We start from the raw sequence: 20,084 nt of genomic DNA, 5'->3' as shown, positions 1-20,084 counted from the left end.
TCAGTATCACAGTATTTCTTGTATATTAGTCTCCACTTTGAACTTCCATACCTCTTTCCTAGCTGTACCTCATGTTTGAGATAACCTCTTACAAGCTGGGTTATGCTTCTTTAAATGCTTTTGCAAATTCTCTATTACGTGATGTTAGCGAACTATTTAACAGTAGTTAATTAGTAGGTCATTATAACTATGCTGACCAGCAGTGTCTTACTGAAAACAAATGGATACTTAAGTAGCAAAATGACATTAAAACTATTAATAGTAAAATAATTAATGTTGATGTTTGAAATTTGTTGATTTTTCCTGCTGTTTCTGTAGCCAGTGAGACAGCCTGAAAAGTTTAAGGAGAGCTGCTGGATAAATGCAGGCTCTACTGGGATGTAATCAAACTCGGGAAGCACAATGAAAATATTGGCAGAGCTTGGAATAATAGTGCTAACTTCCCCATTTTCTTTGAATTCCAGAATCAAGAAAACTCAAATAGCTATAGCTATATTCATTCTCTAGATCTGAATATGTGCTTTCTGTGATGAAAGTCAAAGATATACTACTAAATTATCTATAATTTCAGGTTCATTAAAAAATAGGGAAAATAAAAGGTAAACACTACACTCAGCAAGAAGTGGGTTTATTAATGTGGAAGTATCTGCTATGTTTACAAACTGTTCTTTATCTTCAGTTTGGCTACAAAGAAATACATAGGTGCCACAAATTACAGAGAAAAGATTCACAGCACCTTAACACCATGTGGCACGTTCCTTTTTTCTGGAAGTGAAGATGGGAAGGCATATGTCTGGAATCCAGAAACAGGTAATTTTATGGCTTTTAAGCCAGTTTGTCAAGATTTAAGCTTTATTGAAACACCCTTTTGGTATGAAATAAAACTTCAGTAAGATGAATCAATCTTGATTCAGTAAGATGAATCAATAAGGCTTCAATCTTGAAGCCTTAGCTCTACTTTTTAAATAGCTGTTACTCATTTTCAAGATCTAATCCTTTAAAGAAAATAACTAGGGAGAGGTTGCATTTGTGGTATTTAGCAGGAATGGAGCACCTTAAACTCAGCTGCAATTCCACAATATGCAGATGAATGTATTAAAACAAAATGCACAACTGTGTTTTAAGTCAACTTTTTTTCTGTGTGTCTGTGTGTTTTGGTCAACTTTCACTCCCACTGTCAATATTAAATAATTGAAATCCACCGCTAAGATAGCTATCTCTAGTGAAATGCAAGCACAAACAAATACTGTGGAACGCCGCCTTTCCAGAACTTGCTTATCAGAAAAACACAACTCAGCTAACCTGATGCATCCTCTGAGGTTTCCTGTAGCTACACAGCTGTAGCTGTTTTTCGATGTCTTGAATAATTTAAAAACTTAAAAAAAACAAAACAAAACAAAACAAAACACTCTTATGCCAAGTAATATTTTTCAATGAGGAAAATGTCCGAATAATATTTACAGTGGCAGTCACTACGTTGCAGTAATACAGGCTTTAAACAACTCTGATATGCGAAGTACTTGCATATGCCATACTACAGTAATATATCATTTAAGTTGTTAAGCTGTGTTTAGCTTTTTAAGATGAGAACCTTTTTATCTTAATAGTGTAAAAATGAATTAGTTTATAGCTTCAGAATCATTGACTACTTCAGAAAGCTAAACAAGACAGTGCTTTGGCACCTTACAAAATACTGCAGTTAGTCAACTGTATCAAATACGTTTCCATGGTACTGATAACCATATTTCACTTTTGTAGGAGATCAGGTGGCAATATATTCTGAACTCTCCTTCACATCTCCACTTCGTGATGTTGCCTTTCATCCACATGAACACATGGTGTCATTTTGTGCCTTTGGTCAAAACCAACCCATACTTGTATATATTTATGATTACAAAGGTACAGTACAAAATCTCTTCATACATATGCTTGTAAATGTTCTGTTTTTCAAAGTGATTTGCTTGTGTTTGTGCTTTTGAAGGAAAAAGAAAACTGTATTTGGTGATAGTATGTCTCTATATCCTGGGAGATACTGAGAGGCTTCGGGGAGACGATATTGCAGCCTTCCAGTACCAAAAGGGGCCTACAAGAAAGCTGGAGAGGGACTCTGTCAGGGAGTGTAGTGAGAGGACAAAGAGTAATGGCTTTAAACTAAAAAAGGGTAGATTTAGGTTAGATACAAGGGAGAAATTCTACACTTGGAGGGTTCTGAGGTGCTGGAACAGATTGCCCAGAGAAGCTGTGGATGCCCCATCCGTGGAGGTGTTCAAGGCCAGGCTGGATGGGGTTTTGGGCATCCTGGTCTGGTGGGAGGTGTCCCTGCTAATGGCAGGAGGGCTGGAATTAGGTGGTCTTTAAGGTCCCTTCCAATCCAAACCATTCTATGAAAACATGACTGGACTTTACTCTGAACAGGGTGGTTGAACTTGGCAATAACTACAGGTCTTTGCTGCTTCAGTTTTAGATGTATTACTGTGTTGTTCTGCATGAGTCTGTCAGCACTTTATGGCACATAGGAAGCATCACGTAAATATTTAGAATCTTCATTTCAGAATCAGGGTGGATTATGAAGCCAGAAAATACCATCATTCCGAAAATTATTGAACAGCTTAAAAAAACTCTGTATTTTGTGTTATGTTAAAAAGTAATGTTGAAGAGCTCTACAGAAGTGAATTCATATAAGAGTGTATAGATTGTTTTATTAATGAGCGTTAAGTATCTGTGGCAGATATGTTTATTCTCCATGTTATCTGCATGTTAAAGAGAATTTGGTGAGAAATGCTAGCTTTGAATTTGTGATCTGCAAAACAAAATCCAGACTCTCTTTTGCAGTCTTCTCTGGTTTTGTGTTTTTGTGGTTAGCTTTAGCAGTGTCATTGTTTCAATTAAGCACATAGTTTCAGATGTCATGTTACATCTTGACAGTAGTTAATGTTAATGTGCATTATGCATTAATTTTTGCATATCTTTAACAGATTTTTGTTTGAATTATATTTGCAGTGAACATAGGTTTATAAAGCTAATCCTGTCTTTATACATTTACTTTTTAAATAGCATGTACTAATGAGATTACTCATATCAAATCTCACAGTTCAGGTTATTTGTCTATTGAACTGGTTGACTTTTACAGGAAAATAAAGTGGAATGACTTTACAATCAGTATTCAGTAGTAAACTTCAACCTAGTAAGATATCTGCATTCTAGAGAATGGAAAAATTGTCAGTTGAAAAAAAAAATTGACTGTTTAGTAGACAGTCTTTAAAAAGCTAATAAGGTAGTTTAATGTGTGTATATTTAGAGATCACGCTGATATCACACTGGTAGTTATTTGTATCATCTGACTGTTTAACTAAGTCACTGGTGACAGTAAGATTTTGCATAGATTGTGGCATTTTCTACTTGGTCTGTTAGTAACTTTTTGTTCCTTTTTTGGTTGAAAGCATACAGCTTGCTTTCAGAAGATAGTCTTGCTGCTTTAGTACTGAAAGAGTTAATCATATAGTAATACTAATTTTAGTCACTGACACAGTTTTTCAGACTCCAACAGTAGGTGTTTTACATGCACAAGAACTTTTATAAATATCCTGGACAGAAGTTGCATGAAGAATTCTGTTAACCTTTGTTGGCTTGAGAGCTCAGTATAAAAATGACAAAAGTCAAATGATGTGTTTAAATGAGTGAGCATAACTTTTAATGAAAGTGTCCTGTTCTAGAAGAGTCTTTTACCTCTTAAGAATGACTCCTATGCTCATATACGTGTCTATCAGCTTCTGAATTTTTCAAGTATAATAGGCTCACTTGAACTAGTTTGAAAAAGTCTTGAGGAGATATACACAGTAAAATAGCTGACTTGAACTCATGGCAAGCTATATGCTTCCTAGCCTTTGAAAATCTTTCCTTTTCCCCCACACCTCCCCAGTATTTCTTCATGGAGAACACCACTCTATCATTAATACCATAATAATACCATAATACCAGCTTAGTGTGAGAGGCTACCGAACACAAATAATAGAAGGGGAGCCATTGTGATCAGGAGGCTTCAGGGAAAAGTAGGGGACTGTGCGGAAAACTTCATTTCTCTTTGAGGTTTTCCTCATTGCACTATTTACAAAATATTACGGTGTTTCACTGAGGACATGGCTGGTAAAATGCTAGTGGTCGTTGAAATTTTTTCTCCTATGATAATGTAAAGCTTCACCTGATATGTTAATATTGGCTGTTTCTATAGTTGCACAACAGGAAGCTGAACTTGTAAAAGATCTCAACTCATCACTTACCTCAGCTGCACCAAGAGGACCACAAATTTTTAGTAGTTTTTCTGAAAATCCTATGCAAAAAAGTTCAGTGATGTCTCCAGCAGATCATTTTGTCAGCGTTGCAAGAACATCAATGAGAATGCAAAAGCTGAAACAAAAACTTGATTCTGTTACGGTAAGTCAACTTTCATTACTTTCCAGGAATATATAGTTTCCTCAGGCAAAGTTCATATTCTGTGAATGGTGTATGTAACAAAACATACTTATGTAGTCTTTGAATCCCATCAGAAATGAATACATATCACTGATTCTAATGCATCTGTAAGTATCTCTTCGGAAGAGATTAATCGTGTAAAGCTTGGTTACTCTTGTTTATTAAGCATTGATGACAAGGAATGCTTTTTGTTAATGCCCATTGCCATTCATACAATTTACTCCCTGGATCAATATGATCATTATGGCTGAGCTTTAGAAAGGTTGTTAGAGGTGGTTGAAGTTGTTTATTCACCTCTACAATTGTATTTGGCAGAAGTGGCAGAAGTTTCATAGTGGGGGGCTGCAGGGCTGGCCTGTGTGACAGAAGGTGAACTAACCTGTGCTGGACACAGACATTTCCAGCAAGCTCTGTAAAGGACAGTATCAATCCACTGAACACTGCAATTGGAAATAATCAGAAGAGCATATGGTACCTCTGCGAAAACATATTTAAGGAAGGGGGGTATGTCTGCGAGGTTCGGGAGACACCAGAGTGGATGGGAGGCAAAGGGAAGCACATGAGGAGGCACAATTGGAGATACAGGAGGGAGGGTTTGAGAAATGGAGGAGACACGGAACTATACAAGTGGAAATAAAGAGGGAGATGATGGAAAAGGCACAAAAGGAAACACAGGAGGAGATGTGTGAGGGGACACAAAGGAAAAGACAGAGGAGGTATGCCTCTGAAACAACTGCAACCCATGGAGGAATCCATGCTGGAGAAGATACAGCCCCTGAAGGGGGACTTCAGTGGAGGACTCACACTAAAGCAGATGAAAAAGAGTAAGAAACCAGGAGAGGCCAAAAGAAGGAACCACTGTGTGCTAATCCCAGTCTTCTGCACCACCCATTGCTTTACCAAAGGGACTATGTATAATGCAGTAGCAAAAGCAAAGGGACTAGAGACTTGGAAGGGGAAAGGAGAGGTGTTCGGAGTAAAGTTGAGGCAGTCAAAGAGGGAGGAAAGGTATTTCTGAGTTTTTTGACTGTTTGTCTTGCTTATTTCTCAGTATTTGAATCAGTAATTATTGCCAATCACAAAAGGTTTTTAAGTTAAGTAAAGACTTGAGACTATTTTGCTTGTGACAAGAATGCAGAATATTCCAGAACTGTGCAGTTATGATTGCTGTTCACAGTGACATGATCTGCGTTTGGTTTTGCATGTTTTTCATTTTAAGTATTTTTTGAGTGCATATTAATTTTATGTAGCTTTCAGCTTTGTCTTCATTAATTAGTGAAGCACAAAAGATGCAGACGATTAGATGAAAGTACTTACTGCTGAGGATACTGTAGCTACCCTCCGCAAGTTTTAGGGGTTTTGATTTGGTTTAGGTCTAGTCTGATTCCCTACATTCCCGTTATGCCTGTACTTTGAAACTACCTGAAGAAAAGCAGGTATCCCACAGCCTTCTGCCTTCTGGACTGTGAGCTTCTAGTGGACCCCTTTATAATATACCATACTATAGCTTGCATGGGTGTCCTGGTTTCAGTTAGAATAGAATTAATTTTCTTCCTAGTAGCTGGTGGAATGCTGTGTTTTGGCTTAGGATGAGAAGAGTGCTGATAACACCCCGATGTTTTAATTGCTGCAGAGCAGTGCTTACAGCAAGCCAAGGACACCTCAGACTTTTGCTCTGTCCTGCCAACAGGCAGGCTGGGGGTGCAGCAAGAGCTGGGAGGGGACAGACCCAGGACAGGTGACCCAAACTAGCCAAAGGGGTATTCCATACCATCTGACGTCATGCTAAACAATATATAGGGGTGGCTAGCCGGGGGGAGGGGGCCGGACTGCTCGGGGTTGGGCTGGGCATCGGTCAGCGGGTGGTGAGCAATTGCATTGTACATCACTTGTTTGTACATATTATTATTATTTTCCTATTATCACCATTGTATTATTATTATTATTATTGTTATTATTACTTTTGTTATTATTATTTTCCTGTCTTATTAAACTGTCTTTATCTCAACTCACGGGCTTCACTTTCCATTTCTCTCCCCCGTCCCAGAGAGGGAGGGGGAGGGTGAGCGAACGGCTGCATGGTGTTTAGCTGCCGGCTGGGTTAAACCACGACAATGGGTAATTGTAGAATCTAAGGAATGGCTTGGGTTGGAAGGGACCTCAGATCATGTAGTTCCAACCCCCCTGCCATAGGCAGGGATGCCACCCACCAGATCAGATTGGCCAAGGCCCCATCCAGCCTGGCCTTGAACACCTCCAGGGATGGGGCATCCACCATTTCTCTGGGCAATCTGTTCCAGTGCCTCACCACTCTCTGAGTGAAATGGTAGCATGTTGCTGCTGCCTGTACCATTATGTATGGCTCACATAAGAAAGGAAGCCTTTTTGTTTGTTTGTTTGTTTCTTCTCATTATGTACCTCCTCATCTACAAGTGAGCCCTGGTGCCTTGAAGTTGATTATGGGCCAAAGAGATGCATATAGTATGGAGGGAATGGAGCATGTAGCCTTGAATCTGGGACAATTTTTTTTAAGGAAGATGTTCTAGGAGAAATTATTCTTTCCCTTCTGGATGTCTTTTTGTCTACAGAAGAAGACTGAGATAATAAATATTTTATTATAGGAAAAAAAATAGCATATAGCATCTCCCACAGTGATGTGTCTCTTATCACTGTCCCACAGTGTCTCTTATCTGACACTGTTCACCATATGTGCTGTAGACTCATCCCATGCTGACAGATGTACCAGAGCGTCCTTTTCTTTCTTCCCTGTGGGGTACGTTGCCCGCAACTAATATCCTCTGTATTGATCCACTGAAACAAGCAATAAAAGGAACTCTGTACCTCGCGTTCTTCCTGTAAGACCTTTCCTCCCCAAAGCCAAACTGACTGTGATGCTCTGTAGGCTCTCAGTGGAGAAAGGTTCAAGACTGAAGGGTTAGGAGTGTGCAGTCAGCATTCACCGATAGTGGCTGATGGCAGGCAGGGAAGCCTGTAGCTTCTGCAGTGTTTTATGCTCGATAGAATGCAGAGGTGGGGAGATCACCACTATGACGAACAGCTTCAGCCTTTTAATGCTGAAGTCTCAAATAAGTAGGCATCACTCCAACCAGTACTTGCCAGCACTAGTGTTCTTGGGACTCTGAATACAATCTCAACTTGTTTTACATGGTGCTGTTGCCATATCATTGGTCTTTGCAGTATTATTGAAGTCATTAATAGCGCTTGTGGTCAAACCAAAGAAGTTCAGTACCTCTTTGCAGACCAGGGACCAATTCTGTGGTTCCACCTGAAGTTTTGTAAGCTCACCTCTTCCCTGTAAGAGGGCAGTATGCTTACTTTAGTTGAAATCATGAGTACTGTCACAGGGAGTTGTTCATAAGGGTTGCAGCTGCAAGCATGCAGAAGAGAAGTCTGTGAATGCTGATGTGCCCTTACAGGGGTCTTTTTAAGTCATAAAAACAGGATCGTTACAGCAACACAGAACCTTTGTAGTGAGGACACAGCTGTTGTGCTGCCACAAACAGCTAGCTGTCTGCCTAAATCTTCAAAAGAAAGCCTTCATCTTTTGAACTTCATGCAACACTGATCATTGATCCCCTTATATACAGTGACAGTCATGACATCAGCAGTTTCCCAATACCACTGCCATAAGATTGTCCTGCTGCCAGAGGAGCTCTAGCTGCTCAGCATGATTTGTTGAGTAGTGTTGTTTCCTGCTGGTCTTGGGTAGCATGACACTGGGTGACTGAAGAAATATGTTGCCACTAGGTGGAACAGCAGTTAGGAAAGAGTAGTACAAGAAGGAATAGCCTTAGCATGGGGGAAGTCAACAGGATATAGGACTTGTAAAGAGGAAAAAGGGATAATAAGCAAGACAAATCCTGTTCCTGCAGACCAGAACCACACTACAATGTGGAGCAGTGCACAGTAGGTGAGAGCGACTCTGGGAGACACTCAGGTGTGCTATGTCTTCAAGTTAAAAATACTTATGTGGACGCAGTCTTAGTTTCACATTCCTAGAAAGGGTAATGCCTTGTGGCTATGCACGTGAATTAAAGGACTGCCCAGTTCTGCTATAGGTGGGAACATTTTGTATGACTTTTGAGTGAATCACAGTTGATGCTTCTGCCCTGCCTTGCAAGCACAAAATAGATGTAACATCTTTCTTTTTCAGTGAAATTTCATGAAAGGTTTGCTATGTCATTGCAGTAGATGGCTTTACAGTTTCTAGTAATTGATCTTCCACTTACAGTTTAGTTAAAGTAGTCCACTCTGCACAACTTGGAGTAGTTAAGCAAGAATAATGAAATGGCTGTTGCTTTTCAAGAGCTGCACAGCTACTGTGGTGGTATCTTTAGACAGTGGTGCAACAGCACCACTCAGATTATGAAACTGGTGTAAGAAACAAGGTAAACCACGTAGTTCCTTTGAGTAGCACAATACATGAAGCATGGTTTCCTATGATTTTCATTTGTCTCTTTCCTGTGTGGATTTTATAGCGTTTGATAATGTATGGTTTTGCCAACCTTTCTGTTAATGTACAGACTTATTTGGGGTTTTGTTTTCTGGTCTACCTTTAATCAAACTTTAAGGACGTAGTATTTCCGAGACCTCTATTCCTCTGTTCAGTTTGACTAAAATTTGATTGGAGGAGGTTTAAAATTTGCAGGGAATTAAGAAGCTGATGGACTGATTATCAATCTAGGTAGATAAGCCTATTTTTTATTAGGAAAGCTGGGATGAATGTTGACTGTGAAGTAATTGCAGACCTATATACATGTGTGTGTATATATATATAGCCATCAATGTTACTTACTTCAGAATCAATTTTACTAAGCATTGCAAGTATAGTTTTTCGCCTTAACCTGTTGATAAGTTATGTGTTTGACATGCTTTCTTATTATTACTTGTCTGTGAAGACACTAGCAGCTTGCATCACAAATACTATTTCAAAATATGTTTGCTGTTCTTTATGAAATAGTTTCATCTTTCATTTTTTCCAATTAAAGCATCTAATTTTAAAAATAAGTTATTTTAAAATATATATATAAAATAATAGTTCCAGATAGAAGTTTTAATTTCTCTTGACTTATTTCAATTTAGTAGTTATCATTCATTTAACTTTGCCGTATTATATATTTCTATCTGAAATAATGCTTATTAACCCATGAGCAGCAGTTTTACATAGTTTTATGGGCTTGTGTTCTACATGACGTGATAACATCCATGACTAACTGGCAGAATTTACATAAATCCTGGTAATATGTTAACATTAAAACTTAAATCCAGATTGCAAATTAGTTGATACTTTATAGCTTTGGATGTATATACATATACACATGTGCAGCTCTCTTTCTCACGTGAAAAATGATGCTTGCATAAAAGTAAATGTAGGTTTTTCTGGAGCCTTTGCTAAAGTGTGTACTCCCACCAATGCTTTGCTAAGGTGTTAGTCAGAGTAAGCCTAATAAAAGCTTCATCTCAGCTGATTACATGAGAAAATATGTCCAAGTGCCTGGGTACAAGATGGTCGGTCTGCCGAAAATGGAGACGGGAGTCTATTAAGCCATGCATATGGTGGCAGACTGCTGTATGGTGGGGTTGGAATGTGAAAATCCAAATGCGAATGCAGATGTTATCTTTTATGTATTTGTCTGATGCTATGTAGTACTGGAAACTATGCAAACTTTGTACTGTTCTATAGGTCATGTTTGCACACCAGTGCCTTGTCACATATAGGGAGTACCATGTTGGAAAAAGCATGTTAGTGGCATGCCTTGTTGGCAGCATACCTGACCTGAGATCAGGCTTGGGGTCATGCTTTATGAGACAAAGTTGGAGATTCCAGACAACAGATGTGTCAGCCCAGAGATTTCTGGGTGACACCTGCAAGTACGTAACAGCAGTAACTGATGGACATAAAATTAATTTGTAAATGCAGAGTTTAGAGGTCTGCAACTTAGCTGTATGACTGGGAGATGTAATATGAATATGTGAAAATTCAGTTTAAGCTAGACAGAAATTGAAAAAATTCTGATCCTGTATGAGTTGTGTTTTTGGTATTGTGATAAGTACCTCCTTTCTAGTCCCTATAGATCAATGTTTTTGGTTGTTTTTCTTCTTCAGTACCTAAACGTGAACCTTAATGAATGATAGAAGTTTCTTTCCTTCTCCTCTACACCATTACCATCCTTATTAGCCCAGAAAACATGTCATTACAACCAAGAGTTGTATATTGGACTACAAGGATTTAGGAATTCACAAAAGCTAGATTGTTTTGCTACAACATTAAAGCATGTGTGATAAAAATGTTTCTGTATCCATTTCAATTGGACATGTAAGTATGAATTTCTTTATAAATCCAGAATGCGGAGCTGGCTTCTTTACCTCACAAGGAAATTGCAGTGTAGTGAATCTTGGCAGCAATTATCTGTGCCTTAGGGAACTAATGCTAATGTATGTCTCTATTCACAGAAGTTTTTGGTAGGAAAACACTTAATCCATCTCTAGTCATTAAAAGAACTCAAATGCATTTATTTCAGTGTTACTACGTACGTCCTTAAAATTTCACTTCCATCTAGCAATCAAAATACCTGTTTATAACTTTGCAAAGCAACAGGGTAATACATGTTAAGTAGATATGGAAAGAAGGACTTCTTTTAAAGGTATAATATCCTAGCTGTGAAATTGTGATTTTTTTTTTTAATGTCAGAACTTTTCATGCTATAACTTGAAAGAGAAAAAAACTTAAGGACAGCATCTATTTATGCTCTGCAGATTGCTAGAATCAATTATATATTGGCTGCCTTCTCTTTTAATATGTGAATAATTCTAAATTAATTAAAAACGCTTGGCTTTTTCCAGTCATCTTCATGGCATATTCCTGAAACAAAACAAAAAAAATATTAAAAGGTTATTGAAGAGATTACCAAAATTCTGTTACTCAGAGGGTTTTCAGTATAATGTTACATGAGTAGAATGTAGAAGAATTCTTCCTTATACACAGAACTACCTACAAATGTTGTTTTTTTTTGTTCCTTGAGTGTATTACTACACCAGAATTCATTAAGAGAGTAGGTACTGGGAGAGCATCCAGAAGCTTTCTACCTCAGATTGCACTGAATGTAGTGCACGTTGATCATTAAGCTGTATGACTACATTGTCATATATGATGCTTTAATACAGTATATGTCAAATCCTATGATATGTAGTTCTCTGTGATGGTTTCCTTTTAGAATTTAGTTGAAACGCAAAACAAAACTCATCTATAGAATTTAAAGCCACTGCTTTTCAGAAAAGATATATAGACTTCGTAGTAAATACACAAACACGACACTGATGCCATCTAAGCCATCAGGTGGAAGAAGGTGGAAACTTGTCATCTTGTCTGCAACAAAGACCTAGAGCCAGATGCTGAAATGGTGTCTCTTTTTATGCTGCTGTTGTCAGAATCTGCCTTCCAGGTTGTCCTGTATTTGAAAGATTCCAAGATACCATGCCTGACTTCTGGGTTTTAGCGTAGGTCAGGAAGAGAAGTACTCTTACAGTAACTTAGCTTCTACCTGAAGATGGAAAACCAGAAGGTTGCAATACAGTAAGTAATGAGGATTCATTTTAAAATATTGCCAGTTATCTGAATGTATTTGGCCGAGTACAGGAAGATGCCATAATGGCTGTGCTGGTTGAAATAGTTTTTTTTTTTAATTGATCTTGCCTGCACTACGACATTTTTTCTACAAGTTGTCAGAGGAACTACTGACATTCTGTAATCTTATATATCATATGTATAAGAAATAGGCAGTATTTTTAAAACCTCTTTTTTACTCTCAGTAAGTTCATATAATTATTTTAAGTTTCTCCCAAACAGAACTTGTAAATGGATAAGAAGCCATTTTTTCCCCCTGTTGTGCATCCTATGCTTGGAAAAAAAAATAGTTTTCTTTCTTATTAGAAGCGAAACCATGGCTGAATAGTCGGTTATTTTATTTTTTTTATTTTTTATGGGAAGCCTTAAAAATTTAAAGATCAATCCAATTCCAAAATGAATATGGAGAGGAGGTTTTTTTTTGTTTTTACTTAAGAAATCTTCAGTGAGCCAATGTATTGTATACTTAAATTTGTTCTGGATACCCCTGCTGTAAAAGAATATAGAAAAATTACCAGAAGCTCAAGCATGAGTAAAACAACTGCTAAGAGATATGGAAGAGTTTGCACGGAATGACTAAACTGACTAGAGCTTCCCTCAGTTTTGCTAGGGTATCAGGTGGAGATGAGTGAGAGGGAAGTTGTGATAGAAATACATAAAATCATGAATAATGTGTGTGTGTGTGAATATAAAAATGTGAGTTATACTGTTAAATGTGTGGCATTATCATGTTATTTGCCAGTGGGTTGTGTGGTAATTCTCCAGAACAGTTACTAATGTTTTTTTCATCAGATTAGTAAATAATTTTAAAAATCCACAGAAGTTGGATTTTAAAAATGTTTACCAAGGTTACTGTTCTCAAAATTACTTTTATAGCTAACTCAAGTCACATCGATGTGGCCTGCTGCATGATAGTAGGTTTGGGTTACAGTTGTTTAATTATCATATTAATGGAAAACATGATGCTATAACGTAGGCAGAGACGATCATTTTTCTGACAACCTGTACAATACGCTCTATTAGAATAAGCTCTCTTAAATGAAATAGGAGATTCTGAAGACTACTGTATTCTTTTTTCTTTATATTTCTCTTACCCCCTCCCCCAATATTCCTTTTCAGAAGCTAAGAAATGTTTTTTCTTGTTCTAGTTTTCTTGTTCTAGGAAATTGTTGCAGTTATTACTTTAAATGTAGCTACTCCAAGCTGCGCACTTATAAGGATGTGCTTTATTAAGGCATGGTGAAACCATTTTTGGGGTCTGAAATCCTATAACCTTATGCATTTTAGTTAGTGGATACAAACTTTTTTTTTCCTCATTAGTCAAGCAGATATTGTTGAATAGTTGTGATAGCAAAGCAAACATTAGTATGAAATGACTCAGGTATTATTAGAGGATTTATATAGGTAAATACTTAATAGCAAATGATTATTTTGCTGTAATTTACCTTCATATATCTTAATATTTTATTATAAAATATGGTTTTGGAAATTGTTGTGAAACATTTTTTATGCTAATTCATTCAATCTGTCGGTTTTAATTCTAAGACAGTTGGACACAATTATAAATTGCTTTTAGACTATGTTGCTTGTGTTAGGAGAAGTTGAACAAAACTTTTTTTCCCCTAGCTTTCTTCTGTGAAAATGCCAGAAAAAGCAGGCCAGATCCTTAAAATCTGTATTATTTCCTTATGTTAGAATATTCTTTTCTTAGAAACGTTTTTTTCTACGCATTCTTCTTTTTTTTCAGTAAATATGAAATGAAATTTAAAATAATGCAGGCAGATTATGTGAAAGAAAGGAAGCTATTGACTGTATTTTGTAAATAAAGGAAATTTGGCATGTGATGAGTAGTTACAGACACCCTGTCTTCATACTACTTTGAATGGATTTACCAGTTACTCTACTTATTTACAGCTACTCTGCAGTAATTGCTACTCAAGTTGCTACTTTCCACACTTGTGCAGTAAATAAAAGAAAATTGGTAAAAGCAAGATATTTTATCTTCAAATAGATGTCATTCTCTGGGTAGCTACCTTAGAAATGAGTAATTCTCGTTAAATAGGCATTCCAGCTTGTCTTTGTGCAGTGTGAGCTTCCTCCAAAGTCAGATCTCCAGTAAGATCTGGTACCAGAATTGTGAAGTCTTCCTGAGTTCCCTGAATACCTAAGTTAGTTATATTGAGGGCTTTTTCCTCTCTCTAAGCTTTTATTTAGCATTAACAATATGTTTATATCTTTTTACGTGGATTTTACTGACTGGTCCTTTAATTTTATTTCCAGTTTTGTCACCTTAGTTTTCTTGCCATGAATGTTTGTACAGTATTAAAGAAAAGTTAGTCACTGTTTGTTTTCTCCTTGCTGAACAAAGTAAATGGGGGTATCTGAGCAGTGTTATGTATATTCAAATCATATTTAGAGCAAAGAAAGCTGGGCTCGCTCATACTGGTAAAAGAGAAAAGATTATATCTGCTCATGCCAGCTGGCTTATTGTCACCAAGGTGTGCAGAAAGCAGTTCTTGTTAACAAGGATATTATATGCAAGAAAGTACCATAAAGATGGTACTTTATGTATTAAGTGATATATAATTAAGTGATTTAATTCACTTAATTGTTGTCCATTTTTTTTATTAGTGTATTTTTTGGGTGGAGATAATTTCTTGCAACTTGTTAGGTGAGAAAGAACACTACTTGTGGCCCAGATACTGAGATACTGTAAATCAACAGTAAAAAAAAAAAAAAAAAAAAAAAAAAAGTTATAGATGAATAAGCCTCAAAGGATTTTTAATGAAGTTTCACAAATTCCTTTTATATTCGCTTAGTTGGAGTAAGCAATTTGCTTCTCATTCAAACAAAATAGTTTAAAATAACTATAAATTTGCATTCAAAAGTGCTGCTTTAATATGAGGAAATCTGTCAGGTTGCTTTTTTTTTTTTTGCTTTCTCTCATTATAGTTACATTACAATCTCTGGAACAAGCAAATGAGGGCTTGTCAATTTAAGAAATTAGATTACATTTTTTGTTTAAAATACATAGCTTTAGAAGTGAAATTCAAGCTGGCTTATAGGAAGTTACTTTTTTGTTATTTAGAATAATAGGAATGATAATGATGTTTTCACAGAAAATACACCTTTTGAACATCATGGAAAAACAAATCAGAAAAGTCTACCTAAAATGGATTTTATACATGCTTGGGAAAGCCTATAGTATATTCAGATGCTTGAGTTGAGGTGAATAAAGGGGGAGGGGGCTTACAGATGTCTGAGTATTTACACGATTACCTGAAACTGCATGCTGTATTTACAGTTATGTCCTAATGTGTTTTTATCACCAGATGCAGAGGAATAGGTTTCTGTATTTATTTGAGCAGCTGTGAGTCAAGAGTTTCTGCTGTCTATTTTTCTTAAAAGGAAGAGAAGTAAAATTGTAACTCAATCTTGAGGTGTGTTTTGAATGGGACACAAGTTAAATCCATCTCCATTTCCAAGAAAATTATACTTTTTTTTTTTTTTTCCTGTAACTGGTAAAGAGAAGTCATGTTTTGTTTTGTTTTGTTTTTTTTTTTTTGTTTTGTTTTGTTTTGTTTTGTGTTTTTTTTTTTTTTTTGTGTGTGTGTTTTTTTTTTTTTTTTTTTTTTTTTTTCCTGGTCATACCATCTTTGATATCAAGATTCAAAACCAACCTTGGAAGAGTCCACAGTTTACATATAGCTTTTATTAAGTTAACGAACCTAGCTTACACTGCTATAGCTGATGACATTAGCCAATTCTGTTAGCTTGTATATCCAGGCATGTTCTCATGCCGAAATGCCAGTTTTGTCCAGTCCAGGAAAGGTCATAATCTCAGTGCTTCACAATTGAGAAAGTCTATGTAGTGTAACCTACATTTAACTGTTTTGTGCTTTGTACAAAGAATTTCGTTTCCTTTCTGGCTTAAACAATAGCCTAGTACTTTAAATGTGTAATTCTTAACAATAAAAAAAAAAAAATCTTAAAATTAAAAAAATATATTTTTGTGGTAAGCCTGTAATTGAAATGCAGGAACTCTGGCAGAAATGAGAAACTGAAATTAAATATATATAATTACTGTATGCTGAGGTATGTCAGCTGTAGGCAATGACTGTATCTACACTGTACAATGGCTATCTCTAAACTGTATGATTGAGCACCTTCTAGCTTCAGTTTCCACATGCATGCCCTAATCATTTCTGGGCTTCCATGTGGAAAAAACATAATGCACAGAAATCACAGGGGAACTATGTTATAATCTAGATGAGTTCCTGATCGGAATAATCAGAGTAGGAAGACTGCAGGGAACATCAGGGGAACAAGCTTACTTCTGACAAAGCCAGTGTGTTTCAATTTTATCTATGTGTAAGAGGATGATAACTTATGTTTTTTGGTATTTGACATTTAGACTAGAAGTTACTTATGAGCAGAATAGATTTGTCTGGATGATAGCGGTATGCCTGCCACACCAAAATTCCAGCCTTTGCTGGACACCTTCTAAAACTATTGTGATAGAAATAAATACATTTTTACCTAGATATAAACTTGATTCACACTTACATTGCAAATTTAAAAGTTGTATTGTACTATTTAAACATTATCACTTATGTATTTTTCTCTGTGCTAGAAGAATAGAATTTGTTTTGGTTTTGTATCAGATTCAGATGTTAGCTCTTATTTAAACCACAATCTTAAGGAATTTAACATTTTTTTAAATTGTCTTTAAAAACAGTGTCCTAGAGGCCTGAAGTTTCAAAAGGGAAGACTAAAACTAAAAGAGTAAGAGGCAGTATAGAGCTGGACAGCTTGATTTGACTTGCAAGTACATATGGAAATGCTGATTATATTGGTTGCAAAGGTCATAAAATTCCATTCTCAGGAAAAAAAAAAGAAAAAGAAATGGCAGTTGTCAGCCTGTCAAGTCTTGCAGTCTTCTGTTTTTTGTCTCATGCAGTTCACTTTTAATGTGAAAACTAGTTCCACTGAAAATGTATATTTGCATAATTTGCATAGAGCTGCCCTAACAAAAAAGAAAATGCAAATCATGTTTGTTTAAACTTGGCAAAAAATATGTAGGTATATTTTTATTGCTACAAAAACTACATGAATGTTATAACTTAGTTTTACTCAATTCAGGATAGTAAACTGTGTCTTTGATAAAGCTGTGGTTTTTGCATGAAGCAAGCGAAGCCTGTTGTGAAAAATAACTAGATTGATGGTTGGTTATCTTAGCCAACTTTGCTCGTTGTTGTAAAGGTATTTAGCAATGCCTTCCCACAGCATGCATTTCAAAAAAAAAAAAAAAAAAAAAAAAAAAAGATTGCTTCACTCTATTCTGTAGGTAGCCTGATGTCTGTTGTAGGAAAATTAATTACTCTTAATAGAACACTAAACTTTACCTGGAAACAATTCTGTTGAATCATTAGTCCTCATATCTGAATAGTTCCTTCCTCTCCTATAGTGGTGGTGGTGTGTTGTTTTTGCTGTCCTCCCCTTGGGCCTTTTAAGAGATTTAAGTAGTACTTGGGAACTAGTGGCACAAAGGTCATAAAACTGATGCTACATTTACTTCAGATGGGCAGACTTGTATAGCCCACCTGCACTGAGCTTCCCTGCTCTTAAGGGAAGGAATGAATGGCAGGCTTGGCAGACTTCTTAAATTTATCACTGTCTTTTAAATCTCTCTTTTATAAAAGCATGGGGGTTGTGGGTTTGTTGTTTTTTCTTTGTTTTTATTTTGTTTTTATCTTGCTTTTAAGGACTTGGAGAGGAAGAGTTGTAAGATAGAACTGACTTTGCATTTTTAAATGTCTGATTTTCTTAAATCTTCAGGAGCACGTTCACTTCTAATGTATGTGTCTAGTGCATTTGATTTCAAAGCATGCTATGTGGCATGTTTAATGAAAGTATTTGGGTAACAGCAGGAAAATAAGTGAATTAAATACTGTACAGGAATATTTACAAACTCTGTAAATATTTCTCTCATCATTTCATTCAAGCATCGTGATTTAAAAAAAAAAAGTTTCTTCTGCTGTTTTGCTCTCCCCCTTTCCCCCAAAAATGAGCCAGAGAAGTGTCTGTAAGAGGTAGTTTTGAATAGTTTGCTCTACTGTGTTTAGTTAGATTTCCAAAGAGTGATACATTCAAACCTGTCTTTATTCCCTAGTAGGGTTGGAATCCAGTTGTTTGCTGTCAAATTTGAAAGATGATTCCAAAACGTTTCATGAGCATACCTGACTGCAGAACATGCATTTGTTTCATTGGTTGTGAGGAAGAAGCCAGTAGTGTGCACCCAGCACAAAATACATGCAGAGGAGGGATCTAATTGCAGTCTTCCTGCAGAAGGGCTCCCGTTAGAGTGAACAGTCAATAAAAGGAGATGAAGCACCAGGAAACTGGGCTCAACATGTTTGCGTAACAAGATTACCTTTCCGTGTTTGAATAAACACATAAGTTAATGACTTTCTGTATTTGTGTGTATCACAGAAAACTTTATATTAATGAAACTTAGCTGCTTCCATATGTAAATGTACCAAAAGCAGATTGATTGCGTTGTTCACAAAACCAAGCCTTGCCAACATGCTTGCATTTCACAAGTGGGTATTTATTAACATTCAGTCAAATTCAAAAATTCAAAGCACTAAAATCTAGATGCTTTACAGCTTTTTATATCATGTTCCCTGGCTGATCTGATTTTGTCTTGCTTTTCTTTCTGTTCAGTTTTGGAATATGGTCATAACAATCACAATTAGTTGCTAAGAGAGTACTCCACTAGTAAAAAGGCAGTTTTTTAACATATTCTTCTTTCAGTAGATGAGTTTACAGTAAGATGAAGGTCTAGTGGAGTAATAAAGAGATGATAGCAGATGTCCTCCATACCCCAGTCAGGTTACTCAATGCGCATTTTTAGTTCTGTATTGCCTTCATCCCAGGACATCAGCCAATGCCCAAATACTCTGCTTTAATAAAACCTGTTAAATAAATAAATATTTAATAAAAGATTTAATAAATATTTAATATTTATTATACGACAGAAATAGTATTTATATAAATTATGAGTTCTGGGAATAAACCTCTCTTTGTTTTAGCTGCCTTTGTTTCTTTAAATAAAATAAGCCAGTAAATTGAACATTTTAAAAATGTCATTGTTATGTTTTGGCCCCTGAGTGAAGTTTAAGGGTCTGATTGAACTTTGCTGAAGTGCAAGGAAGTGAGAGGAGGCTTTTAGTTAGAATAAGTGACTATGCACATTGTTCTGCATTGTGTAAGAGGCTTGATTTGAATGGGTTAAAAAGTGTTTTATGTAAATAGCTTTCTCAAAAAAAATAGCATTCATATCTACTTTGAAGAAATTTACCAATCTTTTATTTAAGGTCTATTTTCCCTCCCTTTTGGCCATTTTACCAAAAGCAGACAATGAAAGCAGTTAACAAATAATAAAATGTTCAATTTGATTATGTGAAAAACTCAGAATTTCATATTTTTTATATAGGCTCTTTGGGATAAGATATCAAGAGTAAAGTTTGGGAAACATTTACGCTTTGTACTAGAAGCATGTATGCCAAGAAACTCCACAGCAAATCAAATTTTAACTACATTATCTTTGTTATTATGGAAATTATGACTGCAGGTATTTTTTTGTATAGCTTACATAAAGGAAGTGCCTGGTGTTTTGCACTAAGTGTACTGTACTGGCTTGCAGAAATAGGTTTGAAGTTAGGACTGGTTTAAGATTTTTATTTTTTATTTCTCTCAGACTAATATTGAGTAATCTCTTCTTAGATTTAGCATGGTTTGACTACTCAAAAATGGGAAGTTATTTTATATATCGCAGTTCACAACCATATATAAATGACATCTTATTTTTATATACTAAGATGCAACAAGATGCTAATTCAAGCAGTTCTTTACACTTCTCACTGCTTGAGAGTTTGTGCCCATATAAAAACATGCAGTTCAGTTT

At 36.1% G+C, this 20,084-nt stretch overlaps 1 protein-coding gene across 7 annotated transcripts in view; it reads left to right on the top strand.

The window, feature by feature from the left end:
• AHI1 (Abelson helper integration site 1) overlaps positions 1–20,084 on the top strand; it is a 93,660-nt gene that overhangs the window by 28,187 nt on the left and 45,389 nt on the right. For 6 of the 7 annotated variants that reach the window (XM_084514398.1, XM_084514396.1, XM_084514399.1 and 3 more), the window contains 3 exons: positions 680–810; positions 1,759–1,899; positions 4,229–4,431. In XM_084514398.1, the coding sequence (XP_084370524.1) occupies positions 680–810; positions 1,759–1,899; positions 4,229–4,431 (475 nt within the window). Of the gene's footprint in view, positions 1–679; positions 811–1,758; positions 1,900–4,228; positions 4,432–4,785; positions 6,057–20,084 lie in introns of those variants that run through there. The other variant, XM_084514400.1, reaches the window with a different exon arrangement.

Source organism: Aythya ferina, assembly GCF_964211825.1.
Source record: "Aythya ferina genome assembly, chromosome: 3".
In the NCBI taxonomy this organism is placed as follows: Eukaryota; Metazoa; Chordata; class Aves; order Anseriformes; family Anatidae; genus Aythya; species Aythya ferina.
The sequence above is the reverse complement of the archived record's forward strand: the minus strand, read 5'-3'. Positions and strand labels throughout refer to the sequence as shown.